This window comes from Chelon labrosus (genome assembly GCF_963514085.1).
Source record: "Chelon labrosus genome assembly, chromosome: 22".
Classification (NCBI taxonomy): Eukaryota; Metazoa; Chordata; class Actinopteri; order Mugiliformes; family Mugilidae; genus Chelon; species Chelon labrosus.
The window spans coordinates 16,753,331-16,780,476 of NC_140355.1; the positions used below are offsets into that span (position 1 = coordinate 16,753,331).

At 43.7% G+C, this 27,146-nt stretch overlaps 1 protein-coding gene across 1 annotated transcript; it reads left to right on the top strand.

Moving 5' to 3' along the window:
- Window positions 1–18,554: 18,554 nt before the first annotated feature.
- LOC311507895 (BCL2/adenovirus E1B 19 kDa protein-interacting protein 3) lies at window positions 18,555–25,998 on the top strand (the record flags this gene model as incomplete). Its single annotated transcript, XM_084572439.1, has 6 exons — window positions 18,555–18,597; window positions 21,258–21,414; window positions 21,685–21,766; window positions 22,239–22,312; window positions 23,941–24,087; window positions 25,248–25,998. The coding sequence occupies 6 exons, from the start codon at window positions 18,555–18,557 to the stop codon at window positions 25,294–25,296; spliced, it is 552 nt and encodes a 183-aa protein (XP_084428565.1). The 3' UTR covers window positions 25,297–25,998.
- Between the last annotated feature and the right edge of the window lie 1,148 nt (window positions 25,999–27,146).

The window sequence follows — 27,146 nt, forward strand, 5'->3', positions numbered from 1 at the left end:
TTTAACGGAGGGGATGATACAAGGTTTAAGATAGGGGAGGTGCAGTTTTGGGTGGGGCATGGTGCTGCAGTTGAGGAAGGACTAGAACAGACCACAGCTGTGCTAGGGGTTGTTGGAGGTGACACAACAGTATAATAGGGAATAGGGTACTGGGTAACGGTAGGTGGAGAAGTAGAGCAAGGAATGGGCAATGCTTTAGGAGGAGGTGGTGTGGTGCAAGTTGGCTTGTCTGGAGAGGTGCAAGTTGGCTTAGCGCAGTGTTCAGGAGTTTGTATTGTTGCACTTGTAGGTGGGGGAGAGGCACAATAAGGCACAGTAGTTATTTGGGTGGTTGGAGGGTCTTGAGTTGGTATTGGGGATACAGAAGGCTCAGCCTGAATTTGCACTGGGCTGGGTGATACCGTAACAGGTGGGGAAGCAAAGGTGCTGCAAGTTTGTGTCTGTGTAGTGCAAGGTTTAGGATTTGAAGAGTGACTGGGAGAGTCTGTTTGTATTTGAGTGGTGCACTGTTCAGCATTTGGAGGTAGGGCTGGACGAGAACAGGTCTTTTGAATTTTGGTTGTGCATTTTTCATCACTGCAAGGTGGAGGCTGATGCAGATTTTCAGTTTGACTTTGGGCGGTGCAGTACTTAGAATTTAGAGGGGTGGAAGGGGTCTCAGTTTGAACTTGAGTGGTACAGAGCTTGGTATTTAAGGGTGACGGGGATGGACAGGGGCTTTCTGTTTGTGTGGGAGTGGTGCAGTAGTGCACTTCCTTTCCAGGATCACTTGTTGTCCTATTTAGCCGCTTTCTCCTCCTGACCGCTGAAGGAGTGCTGCTTCCCTGACGCTTGGGGCCATCTCGGCAGGATACCGAGGAACAGTGACATGGCTCAATATTGTGAAGGACTGAAGGGGGGCAGCTGTGCCTTGAGGTTTTTAACACACTAACAGCTGACTTCATTTCTGTCCTGGATGTTTTAGACCTTCGTTCCACTACAGGTCGATCCCCAAGGCCAGGGGGTCCGTTTTGATCTTTGGACCCAGGCAGCGGCACATGGTTGTGTGTAAGGTATTCATCTTGTGAATCATGTTCGTCATCTCCATCCACACCAACTGAGTCCCCAAGGCTGTGGCTACGTGTGTGGGTGGAAGAGAGAGACTGCTGCTTTTTCAGGCATGGGGAGGTCTGAATGGCTGTGCTGGTGCTCGTACTGGGCTTGCGTGTCATTGGCAATGTTAAGGAGTTTGTCTGTGGTGGTGCCCAGCATCGACGTGTAGGACCAGGTGTCAATGGATGAGGAGGTGCTCTGGCTAAAAAAGCAGCCACCACCTCTATAGTACTTGCCATGTCACCACGCACAGCCCCCACCACAGAGGTTTGCCCAGGAAGTGCCTCAGAGTGTGGCCTATCCCTGTCATTCCACGGCTGAGGGGACCTGCTGCTGTGTTTGCGAAGAGGATGTGGGCTGTCACAATCTGTGGCAGGCCTCTGATGGCTATTGTTGTTTTCTCCTGTTCCACTGTTGCCACTGCTGCTGCTGCCATCTTCCAGGTCTTTAAAGCGAACCTGGTGGGTGCGGTTGCGACGCCTCTTGAGGCGACTCTCAATATCCGGTGAGTCTCGATTGAGCAGCACTGAACGCACAGTCATTGTCCCTGGCAACTTGTCTGCCAAGGCGCTCTTGCCATTGGTTTGGCCTGTGAGCAGGTGGTTGGGCTCTTTGCTCACCATTTCTCTAGCCTCTCTCGCTCCTGCCACATCCACAGGCTTTGCAGGCAGTTTGCTGTTTTGATGGCCTTGTTTTTAGTGCGTCAACAAGGAAAGTGATCTTTCCATTACTGTATGTTCAGTACAACAGCGAGAGATCTATACATTTGATTGACTGAGCTCCACTTTCATCTCAAAAGAGGCTGGAGGACTAGATGTCTCTTTATAAGATTATGTATAGCTTCTCAGCTTATCTGTACACCAGTGACTTCCTTTGCAACTAAGATTGTCCTTTATGAAATGATGGATTACCATGTTCACAGTTCAAGGTGTAAGTGATATCAAGGACAGAGAGTAACAACTGAGTATAGATCACTGTGACAAAAGCTTACACAAAGAACCTCTTATAATTGTAGAAAAATAAATATATGGAGCATCAAATATTCTTTAAAATTGGCATGTCCATACTGTTTCAAGTCTTCTGAAGTTGTGCACTCTTATTCCCATTTCTCTTTGACCTTCTGGAGAGATCAACTCTTGGCGAAGTTTCCTGCAAATAGGCAGAGAGGAAAGGAACGCAGCCTGCCCATGCTTTGTCTTTCTATCACATTGGCTTCTAGTTGGCAGCCCTTCCTTCTCCACCCGCTTTGTCCCCTGGGCCCTCAGGAGATTGGAAGGCCAAAGTATGGGATGGGCTTGCGTGCTTCCCCATAATGGCCTGTCTCGTTGAACCTTCCTGGTCTCCCCCCCTCTTTGATTTGATCACTTTCCGTTTCTTCTCTCTGTGAATTATTCTCTCATGGCTGAAGACAGCACAAGCTCCTAAAAAGAGGAGAAAGACAAAGAGAGAAAGAAGAGGAGTTAGAGGCTGTAATTGTTTCCACATTCTTACATTTCCATTGAAACACAGTGTGCTCGCTCCTTGGGATAATGAAGAAGATATAAGATAGGCAGCTATTTTGAAACGCATTAGAGCAGGGTCAGCAGAGAACGGGAGAAGAAGACATCAATTCAAAAAAAAAAAAAGCAGTGAAAGGTTGGAGGTGGAAAAGGAGAAAACACTAAGGTAAATCATCAGCGGTGCAGAAATATACACTCAAAACAAGTGAAAAGAGATTGTAATTAAGGCCTATTCACATTGGCTGAAGGGGATACTTAAATTTTATGTCTATTCAATATTCCTCTCTCTCATTATTGTTAAAAGTAGCTGTATTGTAGTGGCAGCAGCAGTGCTGGTTGGCCTATTATTGATGCTCATGGGAACACAGTGTGACTGTTATCATATTCCTCATGTGCGTGTGTCTTACAGATTTTTCTTTTCCGCCATGTTTTAACAGTCTGCGGCCCTGTTATCAGTCCTTGATGATCTGCCATGGTGACATCCTTTCTGATTCATCTGGTCACTTTGTGACAGTCTGTCCGCCATGCTGCAGTTAGTAGTATGTTCTCGTCACTCTGATTCTGTGGTCTGTTTTTGACGATCTATGGCCTTGATACGTATATATCACTTCCACTTCCTGTCTGTGCCGATGGCAGTCAGGCGAGATGCCGTCGCTTGACTTCTACAATCTATGGATCTGTTCCTTGTTATCTCTTCGTGATAGCCTCTGACACTGACAGGCCCGAGCTAATTCTGTGTGTGAGTGCGGCTGGCCATTACTCTGTTCTCCCAATCTTCTGTGGGAGGGGTAATTAGTGACTCCTTCACAGCTCTCAGGTTATTTAGGGAGAGAGATACCCGAGGGGCTGCCACTTTTATTTACGTCCGCTGTTTTCCTCGCTTTCTCTCTTTCTTTTACCCGGCTCTGAAGAGGAGGATCTTTGTCACAGTCGTGCCCCTTCGTCAACCCCTTTAAAAAACATGGTTATTAGGATTAATTATGATTAAAGTCACAGCAGACTGAGCCTCGAGGGTAAATATCAACCATACACACTCAGATATATTAATGGATTTAGTAGCAAACCACGGGATCCTGTCTCATCTTACTTTCTTATCACTGGAGTATGAACAAATGTGCTGCCTAAATATGAATCACACAGAAGACCAATTTTGTTTAACGGTAGACTTTCCCTTACACTACAGGGCAAGCTAAAATAAAACAACAACAAAGATTTATCTATAACACACTGTTGACCTTCTTGGATGCTACTACATTTGACCTTGTTGGTGATTTTCCCCCTCAATTCTCCCTGGATAAAATCCTGTTTCCACTCCTGTCTTTTCATTAATATCCTATTTCACCCCGGTCGTCAGTCTTCCTACCCATCGCTTGTAAGAAGCACTCGACTCTCAACCTTCACCCTGACAGATTTCCCTCTGAGTTTCATCCACACGTTGCAGGACCATTACCCTCACTCATTCTGTGGGGTGTCATTCTGAACATGTCTCCGTTCTGTCTTTCCTCCATCTGCTCCTTCTCATTTTTTTTCTCTTTCAACCCTGGTCGCTCAGATCTTCTTTTTTTTTCTTTCTCCTTCCTCCGTTACCACCGCACATCCCATCCTCCCATCCACAGTTCCCTCCCTCTCGGTCTGCAAACTACCCCTCGGATCAAAATTTACGCTGACAATTTAATGAATCCAGACCCTCTTAATGCTGCGTGGGCTCACTCCTAGGGCCGGGGCCAGCCCTTTCCCACATGTGACATTTCCATGTTGAGCTTTATTGGCAGACACGAGATAAATTACCACGCAAGAGGAGGGAGGTGTGCAACTGCATAATGTCAGCAAGGGTCATAACTCTTTGCGGTTATTATTAAAGATTTACTATAGCCACCTCTCTACCTGCCTACGTCTCTGAGAAGGCTTTACCGTGAATATAGGTTTCTATCCGCTTTTCTGCGTGTGTGGTTTTACCGCTGTGTACTTTATGAGCGTGTGTGTGTGATGATAATGCTAAGGTCACATCTGATCTCCCTGTGCTAAGCCGTGCTGACTCTGGGAAAGGTATCTGATGCATAAAAATAAGACGAAGTCAAGACTGTGGTTGCACAGATCTAATAATATTCTGAGCATGAGTCTTTCAGGGATGTTGAGAATTGCGTCCATGCCAATAACACACCTTTGGGTCTCACTGTGCTGAGGAGGTGGAAGGTGCTGTGGATTGAATTGTTATGTAAAGGCATGTCAGATCGCATTGTCTAGGCACGCTTAAATTTGTCAGACAGGACTGAGATGAAGAGGAGGCAGAAAGAGGAAGAGGAAGGAAGAGGAGGTAGACATGCTTGGTTATATTTAGAGATGCTATAAAACACATAGCAAACTGAGAGGAGTAGGAATGTGGATAAGTAGGAGGGAGACGGGGGAGGGCGGAGGGAGACAGACAAGCAAAGGTAGGGGGACAGGGAGCAAAGCAGGAGGGAACAACCCCTGGCAGCAGAGGAAATGTCATGGTTAGGGTTCAGTGAAGTGGTAAATCAGGAGCATCAGCGTGTCAGGGCATTTAAGGGGGAACTGGAGAGGAACTAAGAAAAGCTATATGATCAGTTATTGGCCCTGTGAGCACAAGGAGGCTAAGAGTTATACCTGCGCTCTGTCAGAGAAAATTACAACACAGTCACCTCAGAGAACGGATGCAAAGTACGCGAGCCATCGTGGTATTCGCATTCTAGTCCAAAGAGATCTTCAAGTTAAGAACAGCTCTTTGAGAGTTGCCGGCAGATGACTTTTTTTGTTAGTTAAGCACTGTGCGAAGCTCACTACGGCTATATCTCAACCGGGGAGATGTTTTTATTTGATACAATAAAATCCAGCAAACGCATTAAAAACTGCATATGTAAGCCCATAAACTATTTGTATGCAAACAGATCAACGTGCACGTATTACTTAAGCAGGATTCAAGCACAGCCTGAATTTATGTAGCCTTAAATAAAAAAAGAGTATAAAAATAGAGTTTGTAAGTAAAGCAAGTAAATTCATTGACTTTACTGGTTCTGAGTATCGATATTTCCCCATTACTGATGCTCAAAGCAGGAAACAGTTACTGATGTAGCTGCCTCTGACTGATGAAAACTTAAGGCTCGTCATGCTTAACAGCAAATTAAATTATGCAAACAAACACAGATTAAATTACGATTCATAATTCATTACATATGCGAGGCAACGCAGCGAACGCAACCATTGTCATTCCTGTCGTTCCCCGTGTAATGGAGTCGAGACGTATTTGCTGCCTTGTTTGTTTATGACGGTGCGCTGGAATCCAATTTGACCAGTTACAATCACAGCAGCGAGCCATATTTCACCAGGCGCTAGCTGCAGTATAAGTTTTATATAATCAACGTCTAGAAACAGAGTGAATCTTTTTTTCATGCATCAGAATGAATTTATTTCCCCAGTGGTAGCCACCATGGCTGAGCATTGAAGCACTTGGCCTCCAGATGCCAACTCACTTCCAGAAGTCTGTAAACAAAGATGATTGCATGCACGCCATCGGTTCAGGCTGTTGCATTTATCTCCTGTTCTCGGCATCATTGTGTTAGCTACCTAGCTACTAGCCTGTGTCTTTTGAGTATAGTGATGTTGTTTCTTTCAGGAGGGCGTGCCTACACACATGTTATGTTTTTATTTAGACAAAGTAAGCAGTTAACTGGTGAACAACGTGGAGCATTTACAGGCAAATACTCACTGTTCATATGGCCAGAAATACTCAAAATTAATGCTAAGTTGTCCAAGATGATAATATGTCAGCATTGAGTTTACAACTTTCTACTGCTGCCTCCATTACACTGAAAAGGGCTACAATTCAAAGCTCAGGGAGTGGCCCAAAGCAGATCTTAAAGGACCAGTGTGTAGGATGTAGTGACATCTAGTGGTTAGGTTGCATATTGCAAGTGTTTAGTAGAACCTACTGTATATGGTAGCCCTCAAGTGCCAGTGGCTATTCCACCATATCCACACTGTCACTTAGATGTTAAAATGTGGAGCGCTCTCTCTAGAGGTAGCGCCTATAGTTAGTTGGCACAGGTGAATATACACTGTGAAAACATAATTAAGAATGCTGTAATCCATTTTATCCCGCCCTGAAATCTACACACTGGACCTTTAACTTTGAAAAGTAGGCGCACCTAATTGCCGATCATATTTTCCATGATTAATTCCAAAGTTCTGCACAGTCTGCTCCGCCCAGCTCAATTAGCAAACACTTCTACGACTATCACCACTTTAAACACGCACAAAATGTAAATTTGCAAAGTCACTGCCACAGCTTCTTACTAAAGAGGACAATGCGGCCACCGTTCTCGTTCCAGTTTTCTTCGAGGATTACTTCTAACTTTTAGAGTGCGAGTGCCAGAAGTGATTTGTTCCATCTGCCCTCTTCTGATCGAAATCCTCCGCCTAATATAAAATCCCTATATGTAGGCCAGTGGATTGTGATAAGCACACTTAGCCAACTGTGAGCAAATTTGAGGATGTTTGGGTGTCTGTGAAAGAAAGCCAGGGTAAACATTGTTTTCTGTCTTGCAGTCATTCTGCAGACTAATTGTCTTGTTTCGCTGGCTGGTTAGTTCGTTTATTCTCTGTAGCGTTTGTGTATCTCTTTTCCGCTCAAGAGGATAAGCGTTCCTGAAGTCTCTGTTTTGAATTCTTAGTAACTGAACAGGTGGCCAGACTGACATGTCCAGCGCACAGCTGCATGCTACATAGGTACATACAGCACACTCCACTCCCTGGGGGGCTCCTCTCTGCTGGGCTGTCATGCCGCAATGTCCCTGTCCGAACTAATGTCCCAAGAGTACATCATAGTGTGTTGCCTATAAAACCAAGTAGCTGTCAGTACTGTGAAGACACCTGGCCAGCAGACACGGAGGTTTTCTAGGCGTGAAGAAAGCAAATGAAAATTAAATAATAAGAGAGGACTACATTAACTTCTGCTAGGTAAAGAGAGAAAATTAAGTGGCGGAGATAGACGACAGATTTATGAGCAATGTGAGAAAAGGATTAAGTGCCAGACCGGAAAAAAAGAAAAACAGAAAGAAAGCCGGGAGATGGAGATAGCTGACCCAGTGAAAGATACGCTGCTGAGATAAGATGAAAGAGAAAGATACAGTAGTGTGGAGCAGAAGGAGTGAGAGAACAAGAGGAAAGACTTGTGCGGCGACAGACAGGATTAACAGCACAGCGTTTCTTCACGGAGTAAATGTGCGCGTGTGATCCTGTGCGTGGCGCGTGTGCACAAGAGAGAGTGCACGTGTGGTTATTTGTATTTTGCGTGTCAGTGGCGAGATTGCTTAACCCACAAAGCAGAAGAAAAACTATAAATTATTCATACTTCTAAATGTGGCACCATAATGTTGTTAATGTTGTCGGAATGCATTAAAAAGCTTGCACACAATTAAAATGCAAAATTAAATGCTCATGTAGCCAGAACAGCATGCACTGGACCTTGCTTAAACACACACACACACAAATCCATACAAATGGAATTCCCTCACTCACTGCCTCCTCCTCAAACTTTCTGCGTACACCCCCCTCTCTCCCTCTCTCTCTCTCTTTCTCTCTCGCACACACACACATACACACAGTCCTCCTCATGACAAATATGCAATGAAAGCACGCTGCTGGAATCTGCAAAGCTACATCGCTGACAGACCAATCTAAGCTCCTCACTCTTTAAAGCTTCTCATAAAGCCGCACAATCTCAGAAAATAACTCCCACACCTGCAGTAAAGCAAATCCCAGCATCCAAACACACACACGCACGCAATCCAATTTCACCAGGTTCCACGCGCACACACACCGACACACACACACACACTCCGAGCACATGAGCACACCCCCGTTGTCGGGATAATGTGCACGCACCTTTTCAAACACATAAACAAAATGCACGCGATGCACGTGTGCGCACGCATGCAAGGACACACACTACCTGTCTATTCACTGAGCGGCTGAGCGGAATGCAAAGAGCCAAAACAAAAGCAGAAGTGGAATATCCTCGCCGCCGATGTCCGCTGCACAAAATAAACACTTCTACGTTGCTTTTTAATCTGTCCCCCTCTCTGATTTTTCTCACTTCGTTATCTCTATGGTGATGCCGAGAGAATGCTGCTGGGGAGATTGCTGTACTATCTTCCATCAGGACACAGAACTGAGTCACACATACCACATCTCTCTCTCTTCCTGTTTCCCTCTGTGTTGTCTCTTTCTCCCACGAGCGCTCGCTCCTCTTCTCTCGCTATTCCTTCACATTGCTTCCTCCCATTCTTCCATCCCTCTGGCGTTCATGTTTGCTTTTATTCCCACCTCTCTGTCACTGCTGCTCGGTGAGCTTCACACCGTTGCCTTCCCTCTGTGTTGTGTCCATCTGCTTGTCTCCCCTTTTCTTTTCCTCCTCACCTCTTTCTCCTCTCCTCTCCTCTCCTCTCTGGTTGTGTCTTCTTCTATCTCACCCTCCTCTTCTCCCGTGGATTCATGCCTTTTCACGTGGGAACCTTTTTATCCATCCCTCACAGCTCTGTGCTCCGCTGTGCCTACCTAGTTGTCTGAGCGTTTGTGCTGTGAGTGGAAGTGAAAGGACAGGAGGGGGAGCGAGAAGACAAGAGTGAGCAAACAGGCAGTTATCCTCTCAGATGCTCCTCTCAGTTCTCCCTGTCTTGTTTCTTTTCCCTCTCTCCCCCTTTCTCTGTGCATCTCTCCATCATGACCTCCTCTCCGTGTCGCCATGCAAGCCCCTGTATCCTTGTAAGCGAAAGGAGGAGGAGGAGGGAGGGAGCAAGAGGGGGGGAAGGAGAGTGGGATGGAGAGTAGGAGGCAGAGGGAGGTGGAGCTAGTGAGTCGGTCTAATTAAAAAGCAGAGTATGTACAGCTGCAGAGAGCGAAGAGGGAGACAGCGCGAGGAGGAGAGGGGAGGAGAGAGGGGAGCGAAGTGATCCAGGGGGCGGAACCAAGGGACGGGGAGGGAAGAAGGAGTCAGTGGGGGGTAGGAAATGAGGAGCATGGGGTGTTTTGGGGGGTGGTAGTAGAAGAGGTGGGGAAAAGGAAAGAGCTGACAGGACACCAAGGTCAGCTGGAGTGGAATGCAGAAAGGTCAGACTTAGAGAGAGAGAGAAAGAGGAAAGAGGGAGAGAGAAGGAGGGAGAAGAAGATAGGAACAGACAGGTAGAATTATTCTACAGATATCTCCCATATGAGCGGGGGCAGAGTGGGGGAACCGTGACCAGCAGGATAATAGAGACACATGGACAATGGCCCTCTGAAGCAGAGGCAGATCCATAGTCAACGAAGGTTAAACCGCTCCAGTCTTTTCAGGCCACTCTGGATTAACATGCGTAAGTGTTGTGCAATCAAATTGACAAGCAAAAAAAAACAGCAACTATCTGTATCAAAATAATCAGATGTTTCTGCTAAGGTTGCGATTTTTCAGCTTCATGATTAGCACAATCTGATTGGTACATTGACCCCATCATAACTGTACTGGCTGTTCACCTGAGGCGATGTAGTGGAAACCACTGCACAGAGGAGATAGAGAGATAAAGTATACACCTAAATGCCTTAAGGGCTGAGACATCTCATCCCATTTTATCAGCTCTTATCACTTATCTTGTCCCATCTCCCCTCTCTCTCTATCAGACTTACATTAACATCCCAGTAAATCTCATTTTTATATCTCTCAGATGTTCTACTTTTACGCTTCCTGATGCAATTTCCAGGAATTAGATGGATCTGAAGTTCAATTTTGTGGAAAGAACGCAATTACACCCACTGAATTTACAGTAATCTGAGTTGAATCTGTAGCAACACTGATACTGAAAGAGATACAGTAGTGGACCATAATACGAGAGGATTTGAATATAGAGTTACCGTATAGATACCGTATATGTACAGTGATCATTATTCATCTTCAGATCTTTGATGCAATCCCCCACAACTCCCACTTGTGCTGTTGATAATTCTGTTCGTGTATCACCTGGAAAGCTTATATGATTCTGTACTAAAGCACGGCTCATCAGATCAGCTTTATTTGCCATGCATGTACTGTATGTACAGACGTATAATAAAATGTTCTCCGCATCTAAGCCATCCAAGTGAGCCAGAGGAGCAGTTCTGGGGGATTTTAGGTGCTTTCTCATGGGATCAAACAAGTGAGCCAACGTCCCCAAATGCTGGTTCTCTAATGCTAATGTGCGAAAACTGTCAATGCTACAATTCTGATGTCTTGCAGGTGTAACATTCACCTTAATTTAGCCTCTATGCTTGCTAACATTTGCCTGCACGCTACCTGCTCAACTCACAATCAGAAATGAAGACGCAGATAGCAACAAGCTAGCGAGCACAGCTAACTATATAACAACTGATAGTCTCGTATTGTCCTTAGGAGCTGGCAGAGACATAAAACAGAGCAAAAATTATTTACTTTTGCAATATGGACACCAAAAAGTTCACCATATCAACTTGAAAGGTATTAATATGTCATCTTTGGGTTCACAATATGTTCCCACTGCCCCCAAGTGGCCTAAAAACATTAACATAACATTAAGCAGACATGTCTAAAATCTTGAGCAGGAAGTATCAGTAATAGTAACATATCCTTAATTACAAGTTTTAACTAAAATCCCCATAATTAAGTATAAAACACAGTGTCTGATCAGATGTGTTTCGTATTTGTTCTGCTGCTGTAACTCAGGATCAGGCCCGGCCTCAGGATCTGCACCTGCAGCTGGAGAGAAGCAAAGTGACGCATAGGTTGAAGGAGTGTTCAGGGTCGCGCGCCGCATCCATCGAGAGCTTTGCTTTACACGACAGGAGCCACTTTAACGTCCGCGTTGAGGGTTGAGAGACCACTGATGTTTAGAAGTAGCACGTCTGTGGCGGTTGGAAGCCGTCAGCACGGCGAAACAGCAGATGGAGCGGTGGACGATAATGACAGGAGGACAGACTCCATGAGGCGTCTGCACAGGCAGAGCGGGCGATCGGCTACAGAGAGGACCTTGAGTTTGCAGACAACAAAGAGCTTCTGCTGGCAGTGTTTAGTGCATTGTCCATTATACTCTGACAGCGTTTGATGCTCTCTACCGTCTCAACTGTTCCATCGTTGATTATAGTGGAGTTGTGTGAGGGTCATTTTGAGAGACCTGAAAAGCAGTTTTTTTTTATTGTTTTAGTGAGGCTCAGACAGTAGAGCTATCTGCACACTGCTTTGTGTAATGAAATGAGAATGAAGATGAGCCACAGCAGACTTTAATAGTTAATGTGATCAGACTTCCACCTTATCTTATTATCTAATTTTAAATGGACCTGGGATTTTTTAGTCTAGTCAAAATATCTATAATCTGGTTTATTCCTGTAAAAATAATTACACTTTAGTGCCAAATGGCAAATGTTAGCATTTGCCAATTTCTTAGAAATATTCAGGTGTATAACTACTCCATGTTTAGTGCTAAAATATATGGCAGTCATGGTAAACTGCACTGAATTTGACGCTAATTATCAAACATTGCCTCAACCAGTGTGGTCACCATGGCAAATTTCTGGGTTTAGTACTAATTATCATGTATTAGTTAAACTAATATGATGATGACAGACAAAAACATGCTTCGTTAGCATGTTGACATCTTGATCAAATGCCACAGGAAACTATAGCCTGCTGTAGTGCTAATTATGAGATATTAGCTAAACTAATATGATAACGATGGTGCTAATTAGCAAATATCAACTTAATTGAGTAACCATGTATTGTGTTTAGTGCGGATTAGCAAATATTAGCACAACACGCTTTATTAGCATGTTAACATACTGAAATAATACAAGTTAACCATAGCCTAGTGTGTTTGGTGCAAATGATCAAATATTATACAAAAGGTATATTGCATTTAGTGCTAATTAGCGCTAAACACGGTTATCTAATATTAACTAAACATTTTTCTTTGGCTAAACTAGCCTAATATTGCTATATTGCCTAATATTGTCTGTTTGGTGCTAATTAGCACTAAACATGATTAGCTAATATTAACATGTTAACATTAAACATGTTGCTTTGGCTCAACTAGCCTAATATCACTATGTACTTGTCTGTTTGGTGCTAATTAGCACTAAACATGGTTAGCAAGTATTAACTAAACATGTTGCTTTGGCTTAGCTAGCCTAATGTTGCTATACTAGTCTGCAAGTATTAATAAAATTAAAATATGCCAAACATGAAACTACCCTTAAAATTTAAACTAATCAATCCTGCTCAAAATATGCATGTTAGCATGCTGCTATTCCCGTGTTAGCATTTAGCTAAAAGCCTCAAAGCTTAACATGGCTGTGACTTCTCACTCCTGTTATCCTACGAATCAAACACCTATCCTTCAAACACGTCACAGCAGAAAAAATAATAATAAAGTACACAAAATTGTCATTTTAAAGCTTTCATTTCTCCGTCCACGTCTCCCTCTCTCTTTCTCTGGCTTTGTGCTGTCCACAGTCACCATGCTCTTGGGTGAGCCGAGGGGCTGTAATTATTGTTTATCAAACTAATCAAAAGGCTTCCTGCATATACCCAATCAGATCCTGCTTCTAGAGTGCCTACAGAGCCACCAAACACCAGTAGTTTCCCCTGGCATTCATTAATCAGCCTCTGTGTCTGCCCGCCACAAAAAAAAACGCGAATTTTAAGCAGATCCTATAATGTACACTCAGATCAAGTCATCAATCATAGCCTAATACATGGTTGCAGGCTTGGGGACGTGTCTAATGCTGAGCTCTAACTGAGGCCATTACCTGAAAAGGTTTTTATTATTTTGCTATCTCAGTTTCAAGCATGATGGATGAACGAGGTGGCCAGTCATTTGCAGGACCTGAGTACAGCTGGCATCTCCCTCTTTGATCTGAGCCGGGCCCAGAACATTGTCAAAGACCTTAAGTTCCTTTGATGGATGAGGGAACTTTTCCTGCTTTGTTTCTGGGCCGAATAATGACTTTCTGTGTCTGTCCTCTTGTCTAGAACAAGGCTGGAGGTCAGAAGAGAAATGCTGCTTGGCAACATAATAAATGGTTGAGAAGATGGACTCTGAAAGTAGAGAGGTTCCTCGTTCGCCGCTATGTACCACAAGGCACTAACAATACATTGCATCATTCTTAAAACTTGATCTCCTCGTCTGCCCGGAAACTCTTATAAAGTGATTTACACAATAGTTTACAGGCTCTAAACCAGTTGTTCTTCAATCAGTGTAGAGCTATAAAGCATATGGCAGTTCCAGTTTTCATGCTGGTAAATAATTGCCTCAGGATGTGATGCTTTTTAATAGCTCTTTCCACCAGGTGGTGATGTTGTTCATAAAGTGTTGGGTAATGTTGCATCACAATTCACTTTCCAAATGATCCAAGCAAGGAAAAAAAAAAATCTTTTTCCCCCTCAAATGTTCTTCGCTCATTTGACCCTGAAGGGCTGTGTGTTTACCGAGCTGTTAATTATTAGCAAGTATCAGAATAAAAGGGGTAAACACATTAAAGATGTTTTTGCATGAGAGTACCGCGTGTGCATCCTCCTTTGTTATGTCTCCGCTTGCTCTTGGCTACATGAATGAAATCCAGCAGTGAGTCTGTGTGAATCACTGGCCACGGGGCTCATTCGACACGGAGACAAAAGGGGAAAAAAAAACATAAAAAATAAATAAAAAATCTGAAACACACACTTGATCTAATTCATTAGAACATGTGTAAATATAGAGCAGGCGTCTCACGCGTTCCAGGTACATTGATGCTGATAAAGTGATGATGCAGCAACCATGAACATCCTGATCTGCTTTGGTCCGTTTCATTTGATGTTTTTAAGGCGCAGATCAAAGGGCGTTCTCCAGCATGTGCCGCTCGCCAAAGATTAAAAAAAAGGGGGAAGACTTTTTAAATGTTTTCCGGAGTTTGGCTGTAACCCTACCCCGAAACCTATGAAGGCAGTAAACACTACTGTTACTAATATGACAGATTTATGTGGAGCAGCCCTGAGAAACATCTTCAATTGGGACATTTAGTATTGATCTCAACAGACTAACTGTATTATATATGATTAATTTATTTTACATACAGTCATACAAAGAAAAATATGATCTAATTTACTATATAATGCTACTTGAAGAGCAATTTACATAAAAGTCAAGGCTCTTAGTTAGGTTTTACCATTAGTTATAGGCTGGGTAGTGGTTTCCCTTAGGTGAAACTGATCTGCATCTGTGCTGTTTTATGTTTTCAAGCTCATTAAATAAGCCTTATTGGAAACACTGATGAGTTTTATAGCAATAATGACTGCATGAGTGATTATATTTCAGCTGGCCATGAGTTATTTAACCCCAACTGATGCAATGAGTAGCTTGTCATTTCTTAAACAACCATGTCTAAAGACACATCCTGTGGTCGTGGAAAAGATGTTAGTCTGTTTGAGAAGAGTCAAATCATTGGCATGCATCAAAAAGAAAAAAACATCTAAGGAGATTGAAGAAACTACTAAAATTTGGTTAAGAACTGTCCAACGCATTATTAAAAACTGGAAGGATAGTGGGGAAACATCGCATCAGGGTAAGAAGAGAGGCAGATGAAGTGATGCACCCATCATGCCTAGTGTCTACTGTACAAGCCTGTGGGGGCAGTGCAATGATCTGGGGTTGCTGCAGTTGCTCAGGTCTAGGTTCAGCAACATTATGGGTCCAAAGACTGAGGTCAGCTGACTACCTGAATATACTGAATGACCAGGTTATTCCATCAATGGATTTTTTTCCCCCTGATGTTCACAGGCATATTCCAAGATGACTATGTCAGGATTCATGGGGCTCAGATTGTGAAAGAGCATGAGACACCATTTTGACCCATGGATTGGCCACAACAGAGTCCAGACCTTAACTTTTGGGATTTTCGGGATGTGCTGGAGAAGGCTTTGTGCAGTGGTCAGACTCTCCCATCATCAATACAAGATCTTGGTGAAGAATTAATGCAACACTGGATGGAAATAAATCTGGTGATATTGCAGAAGCTTATTGAAACAATGCCACAGCGAATGTGTGCTAAAATCAAAGCAAATCAAAGTAATTGTTGTGTTTTTAGTGGTTCAAATGTCACTTGAAAACATACAGCAGTACATCTTATTTCATAAATAAGTACATTTACTTCATTCTTGGGAGCCAGTAGAGGAAATCTGATGCCACTGTTAAGTCTGTATATGAAGCTACCGCATGTGAAGGTTATTGTCATGGTTAATTTATCAGGCTCCATGAAGTCACCGCTCCCAGACAAGAAACAGCGCAGGGCGTAGTCACCTGTGCAGTACGCCATTTGTTATTCTGACACTTGTGTTTTTTTGTGCAGACTGTAGAACGTGTTAATTAGTGAACTTAAGAGGTGGTGATATGATGTTTTACCTGTGAACAAAGCCAGGCTAGCACTTTCCTTTTCTTTCCTTTCTAAATTAAGGTAATCAGCTCCTGAGTGTAGTTGCATGTTAAACAAACAGATATAAAAAAAAGTGGCGTCAAACTTTTTATATAGCGCTCTTATTTTAAAGTCTAAAACTATCTTGCAGAGAGCTTGAATGCAGGTTTGGAGCGAAGAAGAAATCAGATACAAATACAAAAAAGTGCTCATTTGAATTGCCTTGAGAATTATCCAATATCCACCGTCCAATATATTTTTATGGAAAGAAAAGTACATTTTATTAAAGGGAGCCACCGTGTCCCTTTTTGTATTTTTGACTGATATTAATATTTCTTCTTGCAAAGTCGAAGTGCTCTGGGAGGATTATTATGGATGTCCCGATCGTGTACTTCTCGTTTTTCATGTTCTGTCTTGTTCCTGATTCATCTCCCCGAATCTGATCAGGGTTTTTATTTTTTATTTTTTTTGTGGTGCTGACTGTATTCCCATGCTGTGTCTGTGATACCTGCTTTTTGTTACAGTTATGTTTTTATTTTGTCCTACATAATACAGCTCCACGGGGCATACTTTACCCTGCAGTACACCTACATTAAAATTAGAAAAGCAATATCTTTGATGGCTGAGCAGCCCCGGAAATGGGTCAGTGTGGGTTTGTTATGGCAGGAGGCTTTGGATGGAGCGGCCTCTTTTCACCATTATCTTAACAAAGGTTCAGGCATAGTTTACAACGAGCAGCGCCCCTGAAGTTATCTTCCAAAATTATGGTGAAAGAAAATCAAAGTGGCTGCAAATGACAGAGTGAAGGTGGGAAGGAAAGACGTGTGTTTGACATACAATCCATCCCAGAATACAACTAAATAATGGGCTATAGTGTAGAGTTTATGTAAGAGGTCATTTGGAAGGCCCAGAGCCAAGAAAGAAAACCTACTGTAAAAAACAGAATTTAATGTAGGCTGATCAGGCATAATATTATGACCACCTTCCTAATATTGTGTAGGTCTCCCTTGTGCCTCCAAAACAGCTGACTCATCAGAGAATGGACATGGGTCTTCTGAGGATGTCCTGTGGTGTCTGGCAACAGGATGTTGTTAGTGGGGGGCCTTTGAGATGAGGGGCCTCTGTGGATCATCCCACAGATACTTGATCAGTTTGGGATCTAGTGAATTTGGAGTCCAGGTCAACACCTTGTGCTGTTTTTCATGTTTTTTTAGTTGTTCCTAAACTGTTTTTATGTGTGTGTCTGTGTCAGGCTGCATCCTGCTGGGGATGGCTGCCATCAAGGAGTGTCATTGCTATGGGGCGGGGGTGCCTGGTCTGGTCTAGGTGGGTGGTACATGTCTGAGTAACATCCACACCAATGAATGCCGGGTCCAAAAGTTCCCCAGCAGAACAATGAATTGTAACAAGATGTTATTTATTTCTCCTGTCAGTGGTTTTAGTGTTATTCCTGATCGGTGTAGCTTTAAAAAATGCCTCAAAGTTTAATCTGTTTACACAGAAATACAGTCAACAACTCAAAAAAACAACTCAACAACCTTTACATGTTTATCTGTCAGGGTGATGTCTGGTTGTTCCCAAATTCCTTTTGATGAGTCCCAAATCAGTTTCACATCGAGTCCAAATCATCCCGGCCATCATCATAAAGAACTGCGTTAAACCACGAGGAGAACAAGGAGTTCTGCAGCATCAACGGTGCCCTGATCCCAACATCCCAGAGTTAGTCTGAGATCATATAAAGAAGAGAAACGGTGGCATGTTCTCAGAGGTGCCTGGAACAACCTGCCTGTCACTGCTGTGTAACTCCAGATCTGCCACAACACAGTCATGTAAGCTTCCTGTCAATCCATCATTCTCATGCCAGGGGAGACTTTCACTTGCAGCAGCAGCAGCAGCAGCAGCAGCAGCGCTTGGTTGTTGCGGTGTTCTGGGTCACTGCAGACAACAGAAGATATTTTCGGCTTCCAGCGGCTTTAGTGAGCTTCCATTTAGTTCAAGAGACCTGGAGCAGCTCATATGGGGGGAGCCATCTGCCGGTGGTCAGCCGGGTTAGGAGGGAAGAGAGGAGAAACAAGGAGGGAGGAACAAGACGATGAGTTCATATTAGAGAGCAGCACACTTTATTTAAATGAAAATAATCACCTCATGTAAGAGTATTTGATGCTTGTCTCTTTTGAACCCTAAAGCTCTTGCGCACAAATCTATTGATCACTTGTAGCCAATCAGGAATTAGTATTTTCAATTTTAATTGTCTCATGCGCCTATTTGTCGGTGTTTACTTGCTGAGCTCCCAGCTTGTTTTGTTTACCTCTCCCCTCCTGACACGTGGGACAGGGAGAGGGAGGGGAGGAGAGGAGAGGGAAGGGGAGGAGAGGGGAGCGGATTAGCCCAGCGTCGGTGCCCGGCGTCCCTGTTAGACAACAACAAACACAAGAGTGATTGAGGTGAAAACGCGCCCATTTGCACCTGCTCCTCCTCACAGACCAGCGTCCGCGTCTCCATCCATCCCGTCCCCGGCGTCCAAGCATGTCTCTGTCCGGCTCGCAGACACCAGAGGAAGGACTCTACGGTGAGTGATGCTGCTGCACGGACCAGGCCGTGTGTTTTTCTGCTGTTACATCATTGAAATATTTGCGCGTTACATCACCTGAATATTCGCCTTTTATAAACTGCGCCTCTACGTGTTGTTGTTGTTTTTTTCTTTTTTTTTTACGCGCACGGGTGGATTTACGCCCTCATTTCACCATGTAAATATAAACAGACTGTGTAAACAATGCGATCAGTGGCTCCACTCATTGGCTCTGCGTTGGTTTCAAGGTCTGATGTGCGGATATGGAAACCGCGGCTGCTTATCAGGGGAGACACGGTGATACTAGACGCCTGTCTGGACAGAGCGCAGGCGTGAGAGGACACAAGAAGCCACTGGCGTTTTTTTTTTTATTATTATTGTTGTTGTTGCCACCGACACCGCCATTGTGTAAACGGATTCCCTGACTCACCTGTTTCTCTGTAAGCCAATTAGGCCGTGGAGATTTTCTGACACTTATAGCTCCCCATGTGCTGCGCGCACGGAGGATGCTGGGTAAAACATGTAGATCACTGAGGTGGGGAGCTGGACACTGAGGGAGTGAAGGGAAATTATTGAGGTGGGAATTGGATACGGTATTTGAAATGCAAGCCAGTCCATAGCTAATGGATGGTTTTTGGCCTAAAGCTGGAAATATCACCTGGTAGTCTCTTGTTTCACATAAACAACCTTGATACATATCCTCTAGGCTTCTTTTTTAGGGATTGAGGACATTTACAGCGGAAATGGTATTAATCATGGCACTGTTTATTACCTCAAACCTTGAAAAAAGATGTAACAAGTGTAATATGTTAATGGCATGAGCAAATTTAAACAAAAAGTGGCAAGAAATTGCAAATTATTTCCATCAAACTCAAAAATCTTTGGTGCATTTGGTCTGGGGTGCATTATGAGTTCAAGCAAACCAAGCATTTGTTTTCTGAGCCCCATTGAAAAAAGAAAAAGGAAGCCCTCTGATAGCTACCTTTTTTTGGGATATTTTTGTTAACCCCCCTTTTTTGTTAACCCCCTTGAACCTATGAAAGGCCTACAGTGCATTGACAATACTCCACGACACCCCCAGGGGTCCTATCTACCTGATAATTTACAAATTCATCCGTCAGGCTTTAAACAAAACGGAAGCAATATCTTGAGAAGAACTAAGCTCCCCTCAAATTCCGCTTTTATGACCTCACCTCTCCCGATGATCACTGCTGAAACGCCGGAAACAGGGGTTCACCACCTGGCAGAGCAAAAAGAGATTAATAAATGAATCCGTTGTGCAGCAGTTCATTGATTCCTCTTGAGCATCCAGCTCTTGTCCACATTACGTAAAGCTGATTTGGCAGTGGCGCAGACGAATGTGTACAGGATTGAACCGTGCAAACTGGTTTAGTGCTGCAGGACGGCGGCGACAGATAGATCATTCGGGCAGCGAGGCTGTTGTTATGTCATAACTGCCCTCTGTAGAAAAAAAAATAAAAAATAACTAGGGCAATGGCACAGTTTCCTCTGCCCTTCCTCACCCCAAAGCGGCACTGTGCCCGCTCATGCCTCCACCCCCTCTCTGCTGATGTTTGTGTGATTACACCGTGTCATAAATCTGGGTAAAGTGAAGATTTACAGAGATCAGAAGAGAAGGAGGGACACTTTTGTCGGCAGATGAGGTGAGATATTTAGTGAATGTATGAGAGAGACACGGGAAGCATAACAAGAGGAACAAGGGGAGGAAGTGAGAGGGTGAATGGCTAATCTCTAACAGAAATAAGATCTTACGTAAGCAAGCATGCTGTCAGCCCGAGTTAGCCCTGCCCTACTGTCTAGCTGTGGGTGCGTGCACGCCATACACACCCGCGTGCATGTGTGCATATGTGTAAATCCCTTCCTGCTCCCAGTGAACTCTCGTCCCTTCATTCATGCGCTCTGTATGTTTCCAGCGCTCATTGACAGAAGAGAAAGAGACACTCTCCCCTGGCTCTCGCTGCTGTTTATATGGATGTGCTTTGCGTAACACAGTCCATCCCACGGTCAAAGCCTCATAGGCCAGCTGATGTCGTGTCAGGACATCCTCACCACATGTCAGAGCACAACAACACACACACCTGTCCGTTCGCCGTCCGCCGCAGAACAATAAGCCTCGGAATTAGATTAGGATGGTATATTTAGGCACAGCAACACCACTGGCTGGTGCAGAAGCTATTTGGCAGTTCAGATGAGTTGTAATTGGATGATTTCAGCTAAAATTGATGGGAGAACCAAACAAGACTCAAGTAAAGTTATTAACATTTTGCAGAAGCTAAATTAGAAGGATTAAGTGTGTGTATTCAAACGGAGAGGAGACGGAAAACATCTGCATAATTGAAAAAGCATTTCCAATTCATTATGTTTCATATTTTTAAAAAAATTAATAAAAAATTCTCGTTGAAATTAACTGAAGTCACAGTAATATATTTCCAGTTTGAAAGAAAACAACAAAGTCTCAATACAGGCCCACTGACGTGATCCAGTGCAAACAATCACTTCTGAGGGCGTACGTTTGTTTACTTTCCTCATCACCACCACCCCCTTTTTCCAGCTCATTACAGTCTAATAAACGTGTAGCAAGCAGCTCTTGTTTCTTCCTGAACGCCCGAGCATCATTACAAACTCTGTTTCCTCACCAGGCTCCTGGGTCGAGCTGGAGGAGCTGATCGCAGCCGCCAGCCGCAGGGAGAGTCTGACCGGGGGGCCCCAGGACGGCAGCATCTCCTCCACCCTGCAGGGGGAGCTGGAGAGGATCCTCCTGGAGGCGCAGCTGGAGTGCGAGAGGAGTAAAGACAGGTAATGATGCAGCAGTTTGTTGGCGTGAACTCTTTTTGTTTTGTGTTGGGCGGGAGGGGGGAAGGGGGTGAGCCGCACAGCGAAGTGTAGAAATCATTTGCACAGTAATGAGGTTTGTTCTACGCTCAGAGGAACTTTGCTTGTTTCTCACAACATGTGTTTACTCTCTGTTTATGTTTGTCTTAAATATAGAATAGACAAAGTACTCTGCAGTCGGTCTGGCTCTTGACAGCAAACTCAGATATTTTACTTCCTGTTCATTGTCCACAGTCCTCCACAAGTGACGACCCCACAGTCCACTGGTTCCCCAAGACCCAGTAGTGACCACGACAGTGACTGTGTGACCATACAGGTATTCATTCTTTCAACACTCTTTTTTTTTGTTGTTGTTGTGACGAGAATATAAACATTATTTACAGCTATAAAGCACTTTCTTACTCTGAAATACATTTATATTATTGACGACCACCCACCGAAACACAAAGTGTTCATTTTCTACTTCAGAGCAGTTTAAAATCCACTTGCAGAAACACCGAGGCTGGCTTGAGATCGGTAATCAATATGAGGGAATAAATTTTCCACAGTGAAACAAACTATTTATTTGTTGCAAGTGGGAACAATTTATTTTTTTTTTTTTAAAAAGCTCCCCCTGCTCCGACATCTGAGGGAAGATCGAATAAGCTGTTTTCCATTTTGTAGAAATCTGCGCACTTCTTATTTGTTAAATGTTGTTTTAGATTTCTACCAAAGATTTCCATGAGCCAACGTTTCTACTGTTCTTCATCTCGTGTCGTTTGCTGTTCTAATGTGAGTCTTTGCTGCAGGAGGACAGCGAGCGGAGAGTGGACACTGACTGGGTGTGGGATTGGTCCAGTAGACCCGAAAATATGCCACCGAAGTAAGGTCAACTTTTGGTGTTTAATTATTTGTGTTTGCTGTGGTATCAGCTGTCTGACTGTTGTTAGAGAGCTTAGCCAGGAGCTAATTAGCTTAGCATAAAGATTGAAAGGCAGCTCAAGATTAGATCTAACTGCTTCTAACTTCTTGATAGATAAAGTGTATATCTTCTCAAAGCTGTATCGATCAGTCTCTTCCAAACATACAACTGATGTGTATAAATAGAAATAAAAAACATAGACTGTATATAAATATGGACAATGCGTCCTCACTTCCTTGAATTGGCCAAACTGACGCTATTTTCCCGGGGGGATACGGGCGGCGCCATCTTGCGAGTTTGGAGCCAGAGTCTGCACAGTAGGGTCCGAGAGAGGAAATGTGTTATTGACGACCCGCCATACTTCCGCCAGACTTGCTCACGTTTTCACTGAATTAACACTGCACTCTCCTCTACCTCCACGTGACCGCTTTACGAAGTGGTGGCTGGCACGGCAACTGGTAGTCGCCATTATGTCACTTCCTGTTTCTATAGTGTCAAAAATGTAACTAAAATGAAACTTTTCCAAAAAATTAACAGTTGAACATGCATCATATATATTAGCTACCTAAAATGACAGAAACCATCCTTGAAAAATAATATTTGACGAGTATTTTAGTGTTTTAGTTTGGCCCAAGTCCCATCCGCTAACATGGAGGGGGGCAGAGCTTATGACCTATACTGCAGCCAGCCACCAAGGGGAGCTCTACTTGCTTTGGCTTCACTTTTGAGGAGCAGTTCTGCCGTCCATCTTTATACTGTCTATGGTCTTAAAACAAAATTATTCCAACTTTATGGGTTACACTATATATGTGTGTGTATATATATATATATATATCACATATGTCCGAAATATGTTTGCATATTTTCTCACCAGTCAAAATTTTAAACCTTATTTTACTCACAGTAATTGAGCACAAAACATTTAAACTGTTCCAAATCCGTGTGTCTGTTCGGTTTAGCTTCAAATTTACTTTTCCGCAGTTCACACACGTGACAGGACGTGTCTCTGTTTGTTCAGCCGCGGTATAATTCACCTGCAGCTCCAGCGGAAAGTAAGAAACGTAGCCTGTTTGGCACGCAGGTGAGTTATAAAGAGTGAGTCTGCTGTGTTAACTCCACCCACGCTTTCTGGCGACCAGATAATTGCTGGGTGATGGAACATGTGGGGGAATGTTGCCACGGATACTTTGTTCAAAATATTGTAAAGTTCTTTCCTATCATTTCGTCAGTCTGTCACAGACTCAATCACCGGTGCGTTACCTCACTCGGCGGCAGACGGTGACTCAAATTGAACCTAACAGAACTTTGTTAATTTTGTTAAATCATTACATATTTAATGCACATTTTTATTTGCACTGCCACTTTTGGCTTTTAATCTCCTGCTATAAAGGAAGTGCATCTGACAGGCAGCAGTCCTCGCCCGCCTCAGACTCAGACATTTTCTTTCTTCTCGGTCTTCTCTCTTGTGCTCTCATTATCTCTGCTTATTTTCTTTTTTTTTTTCCCCGCTCCTTTCGATCTTCCTGCATCTCTCATCTCCGACTCCTCTCTTCTCTCTCTCTTCTCTCTCTCTCTCTCTCTCTCTACAGAGAGTTTGTGTTTCAGCACCCGAAGCAGCAGGTCTCGCTCAGCGTTAGGAAGACAGAAGTGATGAAGAGAGGGATCTTCTCCTCTGATGTCCTCCTCATTCTCGTTCCCTCGCTGCTTGCGTCACACCTGCTCACGCTTGGAGTCGGGTGAGAAACGTGCATAAAGTCATCGACCACTTTCTGTTAATTAGGATCAGATACGTGAACAAGGCCGAGACTGTCTTGCTGCACTTTTGCACCTTGGCTTTTATAACAATATTCAGTGATAAAGGCAGCAGATTAGCATTCTTAGAGCTAGTAGCATAGCCACATTTTGCACCTATGCATCATAACTAACACTTTCTAAGATTCTTCTCAGCTTTCTTTTCTCTGAACACATGTAGATTTGAAGGTTGAAATGCTACAGTGAAAAAACTGCAGCTTCTAAGCACACGTATACATAGATTTGAGTTTGTAAATTGGATTTCAGACTTTGATTAGCTTCCGTTGTATTTTTTTTCCAATCTGCGTTGACTGGAAAGCAGCCCTAGTCCTCAAACATTTGGGAGGCGTATGGGAAAATGAGATATTAAAGATATTTGAATAGATATTAAACCCTTTATGGGGCAAGGGACCATGTTTGGTGACTTCAGCACACATTTTAAATTGCTTCCCTGTGCCTCTCAGTGAGGATTAGGAGCATGTGGTTTTCACATTCTCAGGTCAAATGTGGTCCACCTCTGCAAGAACGCTGAGAGCTTTATTAGGCACCATGAAGAAGTGGCTTAAGTGCCTGAACTTATGTTCCAATGGTCTAAATACATGTTTGTTTACCACTTAAGAAGGAAGGAACCATATGGTGACGTCATTAATCTTGGATTTCCTGCATCAAAATTTCAAAATTTGAAATAGTCGGTCTTGCGCCCTACAATAACACTCTCGGGTTGAAATGTATTTCAATGAGTGCCCTGTAAGGTTAAACTATAAATCAGAGGACTGGATAATGGAGACAGATATTGTGGAGAAAAGCTCAGTACAAGGAAAGTTTTTATTTTATTTCTTTTTTTTATCGCCTGGAGTTGGCACTGCTACTTCACTTCTCTTACGGTTGTGAGGAAATGAAACGTCGAGGTCATGTTTCTTTACGTAACGTGTAATCTGTAAAACAAAGTAGTTCATTATCTTCTTATATTTGGCTCATTTTCTTTTGGTTTTAAAAACAAATAAACCTCTGCCATCACTAACTATGGTTGCTGAGGTTTTAGGGAAGGCTGTATTTAAGGGTCAGTCGTTAATTTCTTCTTTCCTTTTCCTCTTTTTTTTTTTAGGATCTACATAGGAAAGCGATTGGCGGCTTCCACAACCAGTACGCTGTGACGTCAGCCGTAGCCCGGCACCAACCCTCCCCAACCCTCCATTCGCTAACAGTCTGACCAGTAAGGTCACAGTCCGCCCTCCCTACCGCACTAACTTGCCTCCTTAATTCGTCATGTGGCAAACATAGGACCCTGCCCGTCCTTACCTGTGTCTCTCTGTCCATCTGTCTACCCAGCAGTAACTCTGTCTTTGCCCCGTTGTCAGTCCGTGCATGTCGTAGGGCCCAGGGAGCGGATGAATGCCGACCAGTGAGTCAGACTGAGGTCACTTTTACTCTCCCGCAGAGTAGCACTGATCTCGACCATCGGAGAGGAGAGATTGCCCAGAAACGAGAGAAAGGAGAGAAAGAGAGTTTTATCCGGCAAGAACAATAAATCCCCTTGATAGGGAGGAGATGAAAATGGTTTGTTGGGAACAGTGGGTTCCTGCAAAATGAGAAAGATAATATGTGCGAGCCATTGTCCCAACCTTTTGAGAAAGCAAAATGGCTGTCATTTGTCAAAAGTAATGACCCTCTGGAAGACTGAGCTGCTAAAAGTGATTCTCTGGTTTTTGTCTGCCTCGACGGTGGTTCTGTTGTAGAGAGTTTTAGCTGGCTGAGTGAATGTAGGAGTGGCTCTGGTTGTGCTTTTTGTCCCGTAAACCAATTAAATATTTGACCTCCGACAAAGACAATCATGATCCCATTAAACTTCACTCCCCAAAACCTCCATGTGTCCCGCGGGTCCTTTTATTCATATCCTCCACACTGTGCTGTGTTCGCTGCGCACACATGCCTCTTTTAATAATAAACACAGGGAAGCATTTTCGGTGAGCAAAGCACAAAGATTTGCTGAGGTAAGCTCGTGCGTTAAATATTTATTTTTAGATTTTGGTAGTCTGGAGATTATTTGTACGCAGTCAAAAACAAGAGAAATGAAAGACCTTTACAGCCTACTGTGTTGTTAACAACCAGTAAATGAACCACAGCATCTGTTTAGAATTTATTCCATATGAGGTAAATCACTGCAAATGACTCTTGGTTTTTCATGATAAGCTCTTTGGTGTGCGTCTCCACCAACGATGACTCCTCCTCTAGTCTCGCAGAAATGACATCACGCCCATGCCTCTTTCCATCTGCCTTTGTCATTCCTTACCTCACATAAGTCTTTCTTTTTTTTAACAAGCTGCTGCTTTAACTCGTCAAGGATTTGACATTTTATTGCTTTCCCATAAACCAGGAACCCGTTTCCTCTTAACATCTCATGAAAATAGTTGGCCCGAGCTTTGAATGGAGGGGTCTGAGGGGCGCACTGAGGCTCCGCTGTGCCTCCTCCTCCTCGGACGTAAACATTTGTTGTCCGGGGCCTGACCAAGCCCAACGAGTTTATCAGCCATTAGCGGGAGCGTTTGATGTGAGGGGTCCTGCTGAGCTCTTTAAGCTACTCCTAGACACACACACACACCGAGCTGACGGTGCAACAACAGGCCCACCTTGGCAGAGCACAAAAGCACCTGGTTTCCATTCACCGACAACCACGCGTGACACGTGCACACCAGCAATCTGCGAGTACATGTTTTGGCGTCACGTTTGCAGAACAGCAAGCGAACGGAAACGCCGTGGGTGGATGAAATCATTACAGAGCCCTTAAGAAATGTCCATTAATCCTCTTTGACTGACATTAAAACAGTTTACTGTTTCAGTTTAAGCTTAAAACTATTCTATCTTGTTTAAAGAGAAAAGCAAGGAAATAATCTTTATGGCTCTATCATGTTTTACACATTCACTTAATATTAATTGTAGTTTACTATACAACTTTTTACAGGAGTAATTATTGTTTTTCCACCACACTCTGCATATATAGCGCTAT